The following is a 14,606-nucleotide window of genomic DNA, read 5'->3' as shown; positions in this document are numbered from 1 at the left end:
CCTCAGGGACCGCTATGCGGTGGGCACACAAGTGAACGACAGCGCGGTACGTCTGAGTGTGCGGAGCCTGGACTAAGTTTACCGCCGTGAAAACAGCCTGGGCGCTGCAGGCCGACACACCTGTCAGCTCCTGGTTTTGCTACTTACCAGCCATGCGACTCTGGGCCAGGCGCCCTCTTCTCAGACTCAGCTTCTCATCTGTAAAATACGGACCGCAATTGTACCAACCTCGCACAATTGTTGAGAACATTAAATTTGAACATAACACGAAACACTTTGTTGACACACCTGATAGAGGTAAACTCTCAATAATTAGGAGCAGTTATTCTAATAGTGTCTATTACTCTTGTCCTGGCTTCTTTCCTCCCCAGCCCACCTCTTCTGTCATCTTTTCCTTTCTATCTTTCAGCAGTAACCACCCTCAGCACACACCACACACGCACGCATGCTCTCACCTGGTTCTGCTTCGTTCATTCATTCACACAAGCATTTATTCATATACTGCTGTGCACCCTGCCAGGCCCGACAGGGAGAAAGGTACAGAAATAACGACAGAGTGGTTATTGTCTTAAGTGCATGACTTAATGGGGTAAAAAATGATTGTACTGTAAGGCAAACCGGAGCAATGGGGAGAAGCAAGTGTCAAGAGCCCAGCAGAAAACTCGAGTTCTGTGGGGAGGGGTGGGGCGGTGTCCCAGAGGGCTGAGCTGGCCCGAGTGGGTTTAGACAGGCTGGGGGGCAGAGCACCCCCTGCTCCAGCCCCTCCCAGGACAGTCAGTCCTCATGCTTGCTCTCGCCCAGAAGGAGCTTTTTGGAAGAGGGATCGTCTTCCGGGACTCCTAGCTCTGGAAGCACCTCAGCCCCCCTCCACCCCCAGTCAGCTGAGAGCAGCTCCTTTCCAGGGACCCTTTTTCCACCGGCTTTTTACCAAGAGTGTTCACTCCTCCTGAAGTGGGTCTGACCCTCTTCACAAACACCCCCCTTGAGGCCCTGCACCTCCTGGTTTCCCTTCTCTTCTAGGCTCAGTAGTCTCTGCTCTACGGACACTCAAAAAATTAACCCGCAGCTTCCAGATGTGAAGTCAGGACTCATGGCCGCCTAACCAAAGAGAACCCCGGTATCTTCTCTGCTTCAGGTCCCACACTCCAGAAGCGGGCCCTCCTGACGTGCCCCAGTGAAGGCTTTTGCTCCCCAGAGCCCCCAGGGCTCCCCACGACTCACAGACCCTCAAAGTTTTCCCTTGAAAGGCATAACAACTGGGGCTGGAGGATTGGGGAACCCAGAGCCCCTGCAACGAGGGACCACAGCCCCCACCTCTGTAGGGGCAATTGGTTCTCCAAGGTCGGAATCCACTTCCACCTGAACCAAGTTCATCCTGGGTGTCAGGGGATGCTGGCATGGCCTCTTCCCCTGAGAAAAACAAGTGCTATTGTGTAGGGGACGGGAGAGAAAGGGGAGAGAGATCCCGAGCTCCAGGCAAACACCTGGCCTGTGTGTGGGGAGCAGGAAACCAGCACCAAGGTAACTAGCGTTTAGGGTGGTTCTCGTTTGGGCCGTGTGACCCCAGAAAAGTCACATTTTCAGGAATATAGGGTGGCAGTATAGGATAGCAGATAAGGCCACAGGCTCTGGAGTCAAATGACATGGGCTCAAATCTGAGATGTGTGACCTTGGGTACGTTATTTAACCTCTTGGGGCCTTCGGAAATGTCAAGTGAGGATACTGCAAGCACCTCCCTAAAGAAAGCAAGGACCTCTCACAGGTTCTGGGCTTACAAAATACACTCAATGAGACAACGCGTGTGAAGGGCACAGCATAGCGCCCAGCATATCATCACACGAGTTCTCTGTTGGGGGAGCTGGAAGGTTCTCTAGAGCAGCTGACTGTCTCCAGAAGCAGCCACTGGCCTGGCCCGGCCTCCTGAGATGAGCAGAAATGGGGAGAGAGCTCCGAGACAGAGCACAGGTCAGACCACCGTCTTCCTGAAAGGACAGCAGCGGGAGGGAAAGAGGGCAGGACAGAGATGAGAGAACCCCTCCCCTCGCTGAGCCCAGCCAGGCTAAAACCCCTTTGCCCACCAAACAGGCACTGGAAGCCCAAACCCAAGAGCTGGCTGTGGGAGGAGGCTTACTTGTCCATGCCAGCCGGAGTTTCTCGGTGGCGGGGGCAGATGGAACTGGGGGCTCTGGAGCCAGGTACACGGCCGGTGACCTTGGGGGGTGGTGGAGCTCTTTAGGCCCCCAAAGCCTGGGGCTCAATGGAGTTCCACCTGCCTAGGTGCAGGGACCTCTAGGGTGGACGTCTGAGTGTCAGGAGGGCAGACTGTGAAATGTGCACTCGGCCCTCTGCGGGCTGGGTCCTAGGAAGGATTCCTGGCTCTGTCACTCACTGGGGCTTATTCTCGTGCACGCTCCTGTAAGGGGACACTGAGGGACTGACAGACGGTCCCCCATAAACGTATGGGCTCGATACACCCAGCCCAGTGCTGTCAATGCATCTGCTCTGGCTTGGGATTTTCCCAACAACCTTTTCTGTTTTCCAGCTGTCGCCACGGTAAGAATATACGCATTTAGTGCATGTGACACGCAAAATACGTTCATCGACCCCCAGGCTTCTGGTGAACACGAGGCTACCAGCAGCAAAGGTTTTAGGGCGTCGGAAGGTACGTCCGGTTTTCTGACTGCGTCGGGGCGGGCGTGGCGCCCCTGTCCCCCCCGCGTCGTTCAAGGGTCGCCTTGTACATCTTAGTGTCAACCGCAGCCTGGAGAAGAGCTGCTTTTCGCCGTCACGTGACTGGCTCGTTGCCCGCCAGGCTGAACGCCCCTACGTCTTCTGGGGACCACGTGGAGGGAGGCCCAGAAGAGGCTCTGTTGTCGCTGTCCCTCCGGACGAGGGCCACCCCTCGGCCCCAGCACCTCGCCCACATCTGTGGAGCATCTGCTACAAGGTCCGGTGCCTGAAGGACCAAAACACTGTCGACCCAAGGGCACCGTGAGAGCTTCACGAACGATGTCGAATTGGGCGGTATTAATCCACAGCCGGCAGCCAAAGAACTTAAAAAAGGAAAAATATTTAGAAAGCCTGTGAACGCCAGCGGCAAGACACCTGGTTTCTGTCAGGCCATCGAGCTTCCGGTGACAGGGAACCGGAAGTCCTCGTCGCCAGGCGGTCGGACCCCCGCCGGGAGGAGCGGGGCGGGGCCAGCCTCACACTGCTCCCGACTCAGGGCTCCCATTGGCTGCGGGAGAACCGGTGAGCCAATCCCCGCAGACCGTCACGCCCTCCTCTGGCATCACTACCGCCTCCGGGCCAGGCCCCGCCCCTCTCTCCCGGCGTCGCTCGCGCGCTGGAGTCAAGATGGAGGAGTACGCTCGAGAGCCCTGGTAAGTTTGACCGGCGTCCCCGCCTGCCTCTGCCCCTCTACCCTCGCTGCTCTCTGTCCAGGCTCCCGAGGTCGTGGGCGCGGGTGTGGTAACCGGGGGCGGCGCGGGCTGCAGCGGCCTGTCGGCTTCCCAGCCCGGGCCGCTGGCACCCAGCCCCCCGGTGACCTTGCGGTGGGCGGTGAGGTCCAGGCGTGGGCCGTATAGAGCGAGCTGCGGACCTGCTCCCACCCTGGGGCTCCGCTTGCCTTGTGCAGAGTCAGTAACCGTGCCCCCTGCCCGCCGAGGTGACCTTGGACACGTCCCTGCCCTGCGCTTTGCTCAGCTCCTGCGTCGAGGAAGGGGAGACAGGCCTCTGAGGGGGTGCCATTCTCGTGGGATTCTCTGTATCGTGATGTGTCAGGCATTTCAGATGGGTGGAGCATAAGCTCCTATAAGCAGGGGCCGGGTTTCAGTGCTTGGAATTCTCCCTGGGAGGAGAAGGGGGGCAAAAGTTATCTGGAGAATGAAAGAGATAGTAGCGTGTGTTCTCTGAAAAGCCATGAACAGGAATTCGTTCTTTCGTTCATTCATTCATTCATTCATTCATTCAGAATTTATTGACAGAGGTCTGTGCTCAGTTTGCTAGGTTCACGGAATAGAAGCGTGAATAAATCAGGCACGCAAATAGATCGTTATAAAAGAGCATGTTTGCAAACAGAGAAGTCTCAGGTTGCACAAGTTTACAGGCTGCTGGGGTCTTAAGAGAAAAGTCAGGTCATATTATTTGGGTTAGTCACCTGTTTTACTGTATTAGAGCAGGAACTGAGGTGTTTTCAAGTTGTGCCCAAGACTTTAGGATATTAGGAAGTGAATTTAATCTTTTTTCCAGGTGGTTCACACCCTTTTTTAAAAAAATTAAATTTGTTGGGGTAACTTGGTTAATAACATACAAATTTCAGGTGTCCGTTTTTATAATACAGCACCTGTGTACTCTAGTCTAGACCACCTGAAGTCTAGTCTCCATCTTGTACTTGACCCTCTTCATTCTCGCCCAACCCCCGTCCCCTCTGGTGACCACCATTCTGTTGTCTCTGTGAGTTTGGGTTTTTTGTCTGTTCGTTGTTGTTTGTTCAGGGCCTTTATCTTACCTTGCCAGCTGTAGCCATGTTGCCTGCTTCGTGCCTTCCCCCAGTGGGTGTGTTTCAGCATCTCCCAGCTCTGTAAAATTCCCTTCTCCAGAGGTAATTGCCCCCATCCTGGATGTGCTCAGACATGCAGAGGTCAGCACGTTGTAGGCTGCTGTCAGCAGTTACTATTAGACGTGGTATAATGACACAGGCTGGCAGGAGAGTAAATTACTTAACTTTTTTGAGTTAAAGATGTTACGAGAATAGTGAGTTTTCATCTAGTCATTCACTAGGTGACCCTTTTGCTTTCTCTTAGTGCGTATGTTTGGAAGCAATACAGAAGGTTTTGTAGTCAAAATTGCTTTGATCTTTTGGACTGTTTGGTAAGAGTATTTTCTCGTCATCCAAGCTCAAACTATAAGCAGCTCCCTCCCACCCCCACCCCATAAATAGTCTGAATTCTTTCAGAACTTCTGCCTTTCAGTTCCTATTGTAGGATCTTACCAATAGCTTCCTAATTGCTTTCCTTGTCTCCAGCGCCCTTGAATACATCATATGGACTTAAACATCCTAAAGTAGGACTTGCCACATCCTACTTTGTATCACATCCTACTGTGTTTTCTTTTCAGAAATGCTTAGTCTTTATGATATAGTGGAAAGAACTTTGGGGCTTTGCAGTACTATATTTTGTATTTAAATTGGTTCTACTAGTTACTGCTTATATGACCTTGAGCAAGTTACTTAATCTCTGAGCCTTTGTTAATCTATAAAATGGACATCAGACAGGAAAAGGAAAACTCTTTTGCAGAGTTAAAAGATAAGGATTCTATCTAGGAAAATAGCATAGCTTTCTTGAAAATCACAGGTTTTATTTGCCTTATAAGGCACCTAAAACATAGTTGATACTTATTAAATGATAACTTGTAATCTTGTTGCTGTGAGTTACTGGTTCTCTGTGGCCTTTACTTGTCTGGCATGTACAGTCTATTAGATTTTGGCTTCAGCCTTTCGTGTAGCCCATCACCTTCCTGGCGGGAACATTGTGCTTTAGTAGGACTTTGTTCAGAAAGTCTTCTTCCTGTCTTGCCTCTGTTGCGGACCTCCTCTCGGAATACACACGCTGGCTGCCCCCTGATCTGAATTCTGCTGCTCTTTACTGTAATGCTCATCACTTTCAGCTCCAACTAATTATGAGGTCATTTCGGCTAGATCTTGAACGTTACTGACCTACCACTCAGGGAGCCACTAATTCATTCTCCTGTGTCTTTCCTCTTTACTTACGGTTGACGTTTCTACCATTTTCAGGAAAGTTTCCTAGTCCTCTTTAGTCCCTCAGCTGCTTCTCAAACTCTTAAAGTGAAGTCAGGTCACCTGTGCTTGGGGTTAAATGATCGACTCTGATTCGGTAGGTCCTGGGTAGGGCCCCAAGAGTCTGCATCTCTGGCAAGCTCCCAGGTGCTGCTGGTTTTGACCCCAAAAGCAAGCTGCGGGTAGCAAGGGCTCAGAGCATCCTGCCAGCAAGACAAGTGGAGTATCTGCTGCCTGAGGCAGTTGTTCTGTGTGGTCCTGAGTTGTGTGTTACTTGAAAAGGATATGTTTAGCCTGCACAGTTTTGCATTCCTGTCTGGCGAAGTCAGAAATTACTCATTATTCAAATTCTCCAGCAGCATCAGTCTGCTGAATTCACAGGTTTACTTGAGCGGGTAGCTTGCCCATAGGCTCATTATAGCATTTGACCCTTAACACTAGATAAAAGAAAAATCTTTTATTTATAGTGGGTTGAAAATGAATGTAACTATTCACAGACTTTTTTATAAGCCAGATTCCTAGACTATTACTGTGCTTCCCCGAAAATAAGACCTAGCCGGACAATCAGCTCTAATGCATCTTTTGGAGCAAAAATGAATATAAGACCCTGTCTTATTTTACTGTAAGATCGGGTATTGTAATAAAATGTAATATAATACCCGGTCTTATTTTACTATAAGATCTGGTCTTATATAATATAATATAATACCTGGTCTTATATTAATTTTTGCTCCAAAAGACACGTTAGAAGAGCTGATTGTCCGGCTAGGTCTTATTTTCAGGGAAACAGGGCAGTTCTGATCAGATTAGTCAGATTCCAGTGTGTTGCATAAGTTAGGGCGCTCCATTTGGACGCTAACTGGGTTTACAGATTTAACCTCTAATTATTAGATATTCCAGTGTGTTAAATGGATCTGGTACAAACTGGAGTTCTAAATGTTAATTTGGACTCAATAAATCCAGAAAGAATTTCAAACTGAAAAATTTGTCTTCCTCTGCACCTGTTGAATCTCCATTCTTTGGGTCTCAGCTTTAAATTGTGCTGCAGCTGGAAGACTTCCCTTGACCCCTAGGCGACTGGGCCAGCCTTCTTGGTTATGATATGATTTCCTGCATATATGTTTGCTCTCACGCAGAGCCCGGCTTACACTAGATACACTGATTGTTAAACGAGTGAATAATGTGTTGCTGACCTGTAGCTTAGGTGACTTGGGGCTGAATAGATGTGGAGTGTTGGGAATCCTTTATCTTTGCCCGTGTTTTGGGGCTGAGTGTTTATTGGCTGCAGAGGACTCTGCATTGTCGTCTGGTGCAGCACTTACTGGGTTAACAAGGGTTTTACGGTTCACGCGTGAAAAACATGGCCATCTCTTCTTCCTCCTGTTCTTAGCCCCTGGCGAATTGTGGATGACTGCGGAGGGGCCTTTACGATGGGTACCATAGGTGGTGGCATCTTTCAAGCAATCAAAGGTTTTCGCAATTCTCCAGTGGTAAGTGGGTGAACGGTCTTCTTTTATTATCACTTGAAACCTAGGTTTGCTAATGTCACTGATGGGCCTCATCAGTGGGTTGGAAATGTATTATACTTCTAATATAATTTTGGTTCCTCTTTTTATAGGGAGTAAACCACAGACTACGAGGCAGCTTGACAGCTATTAAAACCAGGGCTCCGCAGCTGGGAGGTACGAACTCAGAATTTCTCCATTTGTGCTCCAGACTCTTTCTGTTTATTTGAAGATGAAGCTCTGGTTTCTCCTTTTTTACACCAGTTACTGACCGTAGTTCAGTCTACCAGTTTGTTACAAATGAATATCTCTGTAGGTTCTTCTTGACTTACGTTTATTCAGCAATTAACTTGAATTGTTGCTTCCATTTGAAAATCTTGTCTGTCCTTCAGGCACTTGCTGGTGTTCTGTTTTGTCTTGTTTTCTGCTCTTGTCCAGAAGGAAGACAGTGTGTTTAAGGCTCGGGTTTGTAAGACTGAGGCGTGCTGGCTCCTGGGGCAGCAGCTGAAGGCAGTGGGGTGGGAAGGCTGGGGTTTCGTGGGGAGAAGCCGGGGCGCTGGTCGGGCTCCTCTCCAGGGTTGGCTTGTGGACAGTGTCCAGAGCTCAGTGCAGAACTGGAAAAGGGGACATCCACTCCCCCTTTGAAGCTCGGTTATTCAGCAGCTGGGAGAAGAGCGGTGATAAGGGTGTGGAGGTTCCCATCACTTACACAGAAACAGGGCAGAGGCCACACAACACGAGGACGGCAGACGTACTGCTGTGTCCTCAGAGATTTTGTGCGGCCGGAGACGCCGGCTTCTCTTTGTCTCGGGCGTGTTTTCCCCTAGAGGACAGTCCGGTCGCTAATAGCCACCATTGACTGACTGCTTGTTATGTGCTGCGCTACCTCCTGAGTGTTTTACAGCATGTTTTTATTTAATCCTCACAGCAACCCCAGAGGTAAGTGCTGTGTCCCCATTTCCCAGGTGAGGACACTGAGGCTCTGAAGTTGAAGTGATGGTGTCACTCTCCTTTCTTTCCTCTGATAACTGTACAGCCTAAAAGGAAGTACTGGCTACTTGTCCTTTGTTTCCATGGTTACTGTGAAGGATGGCAAGTAGTAGTAAAATTCACACCGACCTGGACCTCCCGTGCATGCGGAAGCCGTACGGATTTTCACAGGTTTTTACATGTCTGCTTCCGTCACATAGGCATTTTCAGTAAATAAAAAAACAGGTAACTGTCACAGCCAAGAAGAGCCTAAGGGGATGTGATGACTAAATGTACCGTGTCCTGAAACAGAAAAGGACATAAAAACTGAGGAAAGCTGAGTGAAGTATGGACTTCAGGTAATAATGGTCTATATTGGGGCATTAATAGTGACAAATGCACTGTGCTAACGTGAGATGTTAGGAACTGGGCAAACTGGGTGTGTGACACGTGGGAACCCCCAGTACTGCCTGCACAACTTCTCTGTAACTCCCAAGTTTATTTAAAAAAAACCCAGCCACAGTGATATGGACGAAGAGTATATCAGGGTATGTGTGACTTGGGATCATTTATTTCAAACCCTCGGGGTCCATCTTTTTAAGGAAAATTGAGAAATATTTATGGTGTCTTGAATTTTAAAAATACTGTGATGACATTTTCAGTTTCGTGCAGTGAGCACTTACTGAGCTCTTCCAATTAAGACCCAGCGCAGGCAGCCTGGGAAGGTCAAGTCGTGTCCTGCAGAACCTTGTATGTTCATAGGGGAAGGAAAGATGTTTTACGTGTAGAAGAGTAGAACACAGAGAAATTAAATCGTCTGTATGTCACCCAGAGATGCTGACCATTCGAGTCTTGGTGGTGTCTTTCTCGACTGTGGGTACTTGTGTATGTGTGGGTGTTTGTGTTTTATTTTGCAAATTGTTACTGTGTTTAGGAAGGGTTTATTTTAAGAGCCAAGTAATCTGATTTAGGGTTGTTTTTAGTTTCACGCTTGAGGCCTCAAGGGTAGAAAAGAGAGAGAAGCGGTGATTTCTACTGCCTGAACCTCCATAATTCTGTTTGTATCATTCATGTGCCACGTTGGCATTGTGGGCTTACACCTAGAATGCATTGCAGAAAAGCTGGGCCGCTTGTATTCCCGTTGGTGTTTTCATAGAGTAGGTACCCAGTGACACTTAATGAAGAAAGGAAAAAGTAGAGGTGAGGCAGAGTGGTAAGAAAGCAGGAGAAGGAAGCAGGGTGGTTGCTTTTGCTTATCATTCGTTCTAAAAGGGGGATTTGAATGTGCTTAGCCTGACTCTCAGGCCTGCCTCATTTCTTGTAGGTTTTGAGTCATTGCTAATTTCCCAACTGATACAATACAGCCCAAGCTTTGTTCAAGAGATAAGCATCCTGACTTTTGTTCAGTGCTTATTTATTCAAACTTGTGTTTGCATGTGTTTGTTTGGAATGTTGTCATTTAAACTTATTCTTTACTATAACATTTTAAATGTAAGATGAAAACATGCAATTTGTGTTGTTTTGTTTTTAAATCAACAGGTAGCTTTGCAGTGTGGGGCGGTCTGTTTTCCATGATCGACTGCAGCATGGTTCAGGTCCGAGGGAAGGAGGACCCGTGGAACTCCATCACGAGCGGGGCCTTGACAGGAGCCATCCTGGCAGCACGAAGTAAGCACTCGCGCAGACACATGCGTGGAGCAGGGCTCGGTGAGCCCCTGCCCTAATGTGGTGACTTCTGGGCTGCATGAGACCGAGCGCTGCTTAGGGTGGTACAGCATGAGTGTGTGTGGCGATTTGGAAAACAAGCAAGAGGGCCTGGTCTGTTAGGAATGTTTGAAAACAAGAGCCGAGGTTGAATCTGTCCCTTACAGTGGTTAAGAGCACTTTGCCGGACTTTCTGTGCCACCGTTTCCTCTTCAGTTCTCTGGAATTTATCGAACCTGCCACGTGGGGTTGTCAAGGGAAAAAACCCAGAACCACCTTCTGGGTCTTTGGGACTCAGCAACCCAGAATTCCTTTGGCCTCAGTGGTTTGGGCCAGGAGTTGGCAAACTTTCTGCAGAGGGCCAGGTAGTAAATGTTTTAGGCTTTTTGTGCTATGAGTTTTTGTCACCATGATTCAGCTCTGCCATCATAGCATGAAAACAGCCATAGACAATACATAAATGAATGAGCACGGCTGTTCCAATAAAACTTGATTTACATAAACGGGCAGTGAGCTGGATTTGAGCCGTGCCCCATAGTTCTGACTCCTGGTCCAGCCAGTGAGAAAGGGTTTGGGGCTGGAGGCAGCACGTAGCTGTATGGACAACTCTTTGCTGTAGCTTACGTCAACGAGGTTTCCGTTCACCTGATCTCTCTGTTATTAATGTATTCAGATGGACCAGTGGCCATGGTTGGGTCAGCCGCGATGGGTGGCATCCTTCTAGCTTTAATCGAAGGAGCTGGTATCTTGTTGACGAGATTTGCCTCTGCACAGTTTCCCAATGGTGAGTCTTTTTTCTGCTTAATACCATTGCTCAGACAGTTTGGAATGGTTTCCTAGGGTTGGAAGGAAACGTATTTTGTCTGCTAAAACCTGGTAGTGATTTTGCGTTCCGTATCAATGTGGTCATGAGGATTGTGATAATGGGCTGATTCTATTTGAAAAGCTGGACGTGATGCAGTTACGTGTTTACCCGCTGGAGCTCAAGTGCTTTGATCGGTAAGTTGCTCTTGGTCGTCTTCCCTTAGTTCTCAGTTGTTATCTGCGCCCAGGTGCTCACTCTGAGAAAACGCTCGTCATCCCAGAGGTGCTTGAAGAGAGGTGCTTGCAGATGTGTAACAAGAATGGTGGTCGGTCGGCAGGTTCTCACTGGACACGAGTGTGCCAGGCGCTGGGGATGTCGTGCTGAGCAACGGCCGGTGGTGGGGACTCCGTCCAGCACGTGCACAGAGAGATGAGTCTGATTGTGGGACTTGCTTTGAAGAAAGGGACACACTTCGGGGTCCTCGGGGACCCTGTTTGTGAGAAGTGATATGATTTGTTGTAATTGTCCCGTTACCCACAGACAGCTGGGGAAGGTAGAGTGTGAGCCGAGCGATCTCTGCACTGCCATGGCACACCGGCCCTGCTGTGCCTTGTGACTCGGAAAACTCAGTTGTCTAAACGAGCCCTCACTCCTGGCTGCCAGTCTGGCTCCCGTTCAGGCTCTGTCCTTGACGGTGGAAGGAAGCAAAAGATACCGTGAGGATCCCAGTGGTGACAGCTTCTGGGGAGGGAAATGAGCCGAGCAGGGAGCCAAGCTGAGCCTGGAAAAGATGCGTGCAGCAGAGGATGGGGCGCCTGGGGCGCCCAGCGGATGTGTTCCCCAGGCGCCCGGGGAGAGCTGCAGCGGCTGCTTGGCAGTGTCAGACGCACTTCTCATCCGAGCTGGGGTGACCTGGACCCTGGACTTGGGGCTCTGGTCTTCAGTCATGACTCGGAGTTAATCCTATTAGGAGGACGGTCACTTTCTAACTTGTTTGTACCACTTTTGTGTGAAAGACTTCACGTAAAACAACAGAAAGGTCCATGTTTCTACAAATTCAGGAGTTGATGTGACGGAAACTTAGCTGTGTTGTCTTACAGAAATTAGCCTCTGTTGCTTTGGGCTTTCTTCCTCAGAGGGAATCTCAAAAAGAGTGCATTTTATTTTGACAGGAACTGTGGGGCGGTGGGGAGGGCGCGGGGGAGAGTCTTTGAAAAGTTAATCATTTTCCCGATTAACTTACACAAAAATGTCCTTAAAACAGTGGGAAAAACTAGATAATACTCTATCTGAATGGTAACAGTGGCTCACCTCGCTTTCTCTTTTTCTCCCCGTGTCTTCTCAAGTGTTCGATAAGGTACAGGTGCCGCCCGGTAGTGAAAGCGCTTGCGTGTCAGTGGCACGAAGCGTTGGGGAGCCCTGAACTTCCCACTGCCCCCCGCATCACGTGGCTGTCAGTCTGCGTCGGGTCCCCGGGGGGAGAGAGGGCTATTCCCAGGGAAGTCTTTTTTTTTTAAGAGACATTTTTTCGTAGTCCACGGGCCCTCCTGTTTGTGAACTAAATCCCGTCAGACTGTATGCGAATTAGGGCAGCTTCCCACTTCGGACTTCAGCAAATTACGGGCGGCTTCCCACTTCAGAACTCATTTCCTACTTGATTGGTTGTAGAAATTGGATTGGCCAGTTCTCTTAAAACATGACTAAGGTACTTAAACTGTGGAAGCAATTTTAAAGAGCCACTGAAGACCGTATCAAGAGGGAGGGGAGACGCTTCCAGGCGGCATGGCAGCTGGTTGCAGCAGTTGCCAGAAAGGTTTGACTCTTGCTTCTTGCTCTCATTGGCCTGTCTGACATTCCTGGCCAGAAGTTGAGAGCTGTTGGCTCTGGAGCATAAGAGGAGCCGGTCTGTTGTGTGTCACCCACCATGTGAAGTCACTGTCACGGAACTAGGCAGACCTACAGAGAAACTGAGGTTACAGACACCTCGTGTGTACTCGTGTTTGTCGAGCTGATTGATTTACTCTTTGCAGAGACATGTTCTTCTCGATGGTGTAACTCTCCGGTGGTTTTTATATTCTTTTCTCTCTCAATCGCAGGCCCTCAGTTTGCTGAAGACCCCTCGCAGTTGCCTTCATCCCAGCTACCACCCTCACCTTTTGGAGACTACCGACAACAGTATCAGTAGGGCTTGTAACGGAGTGAGCTGTAGTTCAAGAAGGATCTCAGCAGCACGTGCGGTCGGTTTCTAAATCACAGGTGGTGCGACTGGCCGATAGGCCACGAAGAGACATTTAGCACTTTTTCTATTTAAAGGAACGTGGGGGCTGTTAAACGGTGATCACACGCGAATGGCATGTGTGCTCAAAGGAAATGTCCAGTATATTTAAAAGAAAACACTCAGTGCTTAGAAGATGAAGGACCAAAGGGCAGGCAGCAGTGAAACATGCTGTCACCTCCTTGGGGACTTCTCCGCCTGGTTTTGTGTGTGCTGTTAGTCAAACAATAAACACTCCTGGAACTTGCTCCTTCTTTTAAGATAGCCTGTAGAGATGTACTTTCCATTCTCCGATACTTCAGGTAGTGCAGAGTACGTTGGAAATCGCATGTTTTGTGCTTAGGCCCTCGTCCCACTGGCAGGGGATTGGGTGTGTGAGAATCATGCCGTCAACATGCATCCTTCCACAGAGATGCTGTGTGGATCGAAGGCTGCGGGAAAATGCTTCCCTTCGCTTGGAAAGGAAAACACACTTTCTTGGTTTGCAGGATGTCAGACACAAAACTCTACGTTCGAGGCTACTGAAAACCCCCGGAACAGCCTCCTTCCAGCGTAGCCGGTTCTGTGCGAGGACGCTTCCCTGAGGGCTGGTGGCACGGGGGGTGTGCTGTTGCGTGTTGCTCGACAATAAAACATGCTGTTTTAATGTGTTCAAGTCCCCTAGCTGATCTGCACAAAGGGTGTGTTTGGGGTCTGGTTGAGCCTGGAAATGGGCCAGCATTTCAGAAGGGGCCATTTTCCTGGTTGACCCGAAAATGACACGTGGCCCTGGAGAAGGCATGATGCCGCCAGCCCCCTGTCTGCCTTGGGGGGAGTGCACGTCCACTGGGCGCGGTAGGCACGCTTCTCGGGCCGACGCCGTCCACAGGAAGCGTTTCATTCCTAATGTGCTTTGGTCCTTCGTGCGCGTGATAAAGTAACATCGTATTTATCACTTTAACTAGTCTCAGGTACAATTCAGTGGTTTAAATAGTCCCAGTGTTGTGTAACTGGCACTGTTATGTGTACCCCAAACTTTCTCATAACGACAAACTGTACCCATTGAACACAGCTCCCGTTCTCCCCATCGGCCCCTGGTAACCACAGTTCTGCTTTCTGTCTGAATTTGCCTACTCGGTACCTTTAAGTAGGACCACACAATATTTGTCCTGGAGTCTGTGATTTCATTTAGCATAACGTTTTAAGATCCTTCCAAGTGGTAGCACGTACCCGAATCGTGTTCTTTCTGATGGCTGACCCATGTCGCATTGTGTGATTGTCCCACTTTTACCCATTCAGTTGGTGATGGACTCTGGGTTGTCTCCTCCACCTTCTGACTGTTGTGAATGCTGCTGTGAACCCCGGTTTCAGATGGCCATTCCAGGCCTGCTTTCAGTTCTGTGGGTGTCCACCAGGAGGAGTTCCTGGGGCATCTGGTAGTTCCGTATCTTTCTGAGAACACGCCAGGCTTTCCCACGTTTTCCATTCCCAGCAGCCCGCAAAAGGTCCCACCTTCCCGCTTCCTCACTACACTTGTTTTCGTCTCAAAGTACAGCCTCCTGGGAGGTGTGG

The 14,606-nt window shown here is 49.4% G+C and overlaps 1 protein-coding gene across 1 annotated transcript; it reads left to right on the top strand.

The window, feature by feature from the left end:
* Positions 1–3,246: 3,246 nt before the first annotated feature.
* TIMM17A (translocase of inner mitochondrial membrane 17A) lies at positions 3,247–13,705 on the top strand. The gene is made up of 6 exons (XM_033099481.1): positions 3,247–3,383; positions 7,188–7,287; positions 7,416–7,479; positions 9,811–9,939; positions 10,649–10,759; positions 12,877–13,705. Exons 1-6 carry the CDS (start codon positions 3,358–3,360, stop codon positions 12,963–12,965), a joined length of 519 nt encoding a protein of 172 aa, XP_032955372.1. The 5' UTR covers positions 3,247–3,357; the 3' UTR covers positions 12,966–13,705.
* Positions 13,706–14,606: the final 901 nt, after the last annotated feature.

This window comes from Rhinolophus ferrumequinum, chromosome 27 (genome assembly GCF_004115265.2).
Source record: "Rhinolophus ferrumequinum isolate MPI-CBG mRhiFer1 chromosome 27, mRhiFer1_v1.p, whole genome shotgun sequence".
NCBI lineage: Eukaryota > Metazoa > Chordata > Mammalia > Chiroptera > Rhinolophidae > Rhinolophus > Rhinolophus ferrumequinum.
This window is presented reverse-complemented; position numbering and strand designations above follow the sequence as displayed.

What these genes read in the sequence shown, in the direction of transcription:
- TIMM17A (XM_033099481.1), top strand. Translation starts at nt 3,358, where the DNA reads ATGGAGGAGTACGCTCGAGAGCCCTG. An exon ending in GTTTTCGCAATTCTCCAGTG is followed by an intron (nt 7,288 to 7,415) that starts GTAAGTGGGTGA and finishes CTCTTTTTATAG; the next exon opens with GGAGTAAACCACAGACTACG. An exon ending in CAGGGCTCCGCAGCTGGGAG is followed by an intron (nt 7,480 to 9,810) that starts GTACGAACTCAG and finishes TTAAATCAACAG; the next exon opens with GTAGCTTTGCAGTGTGGGGC.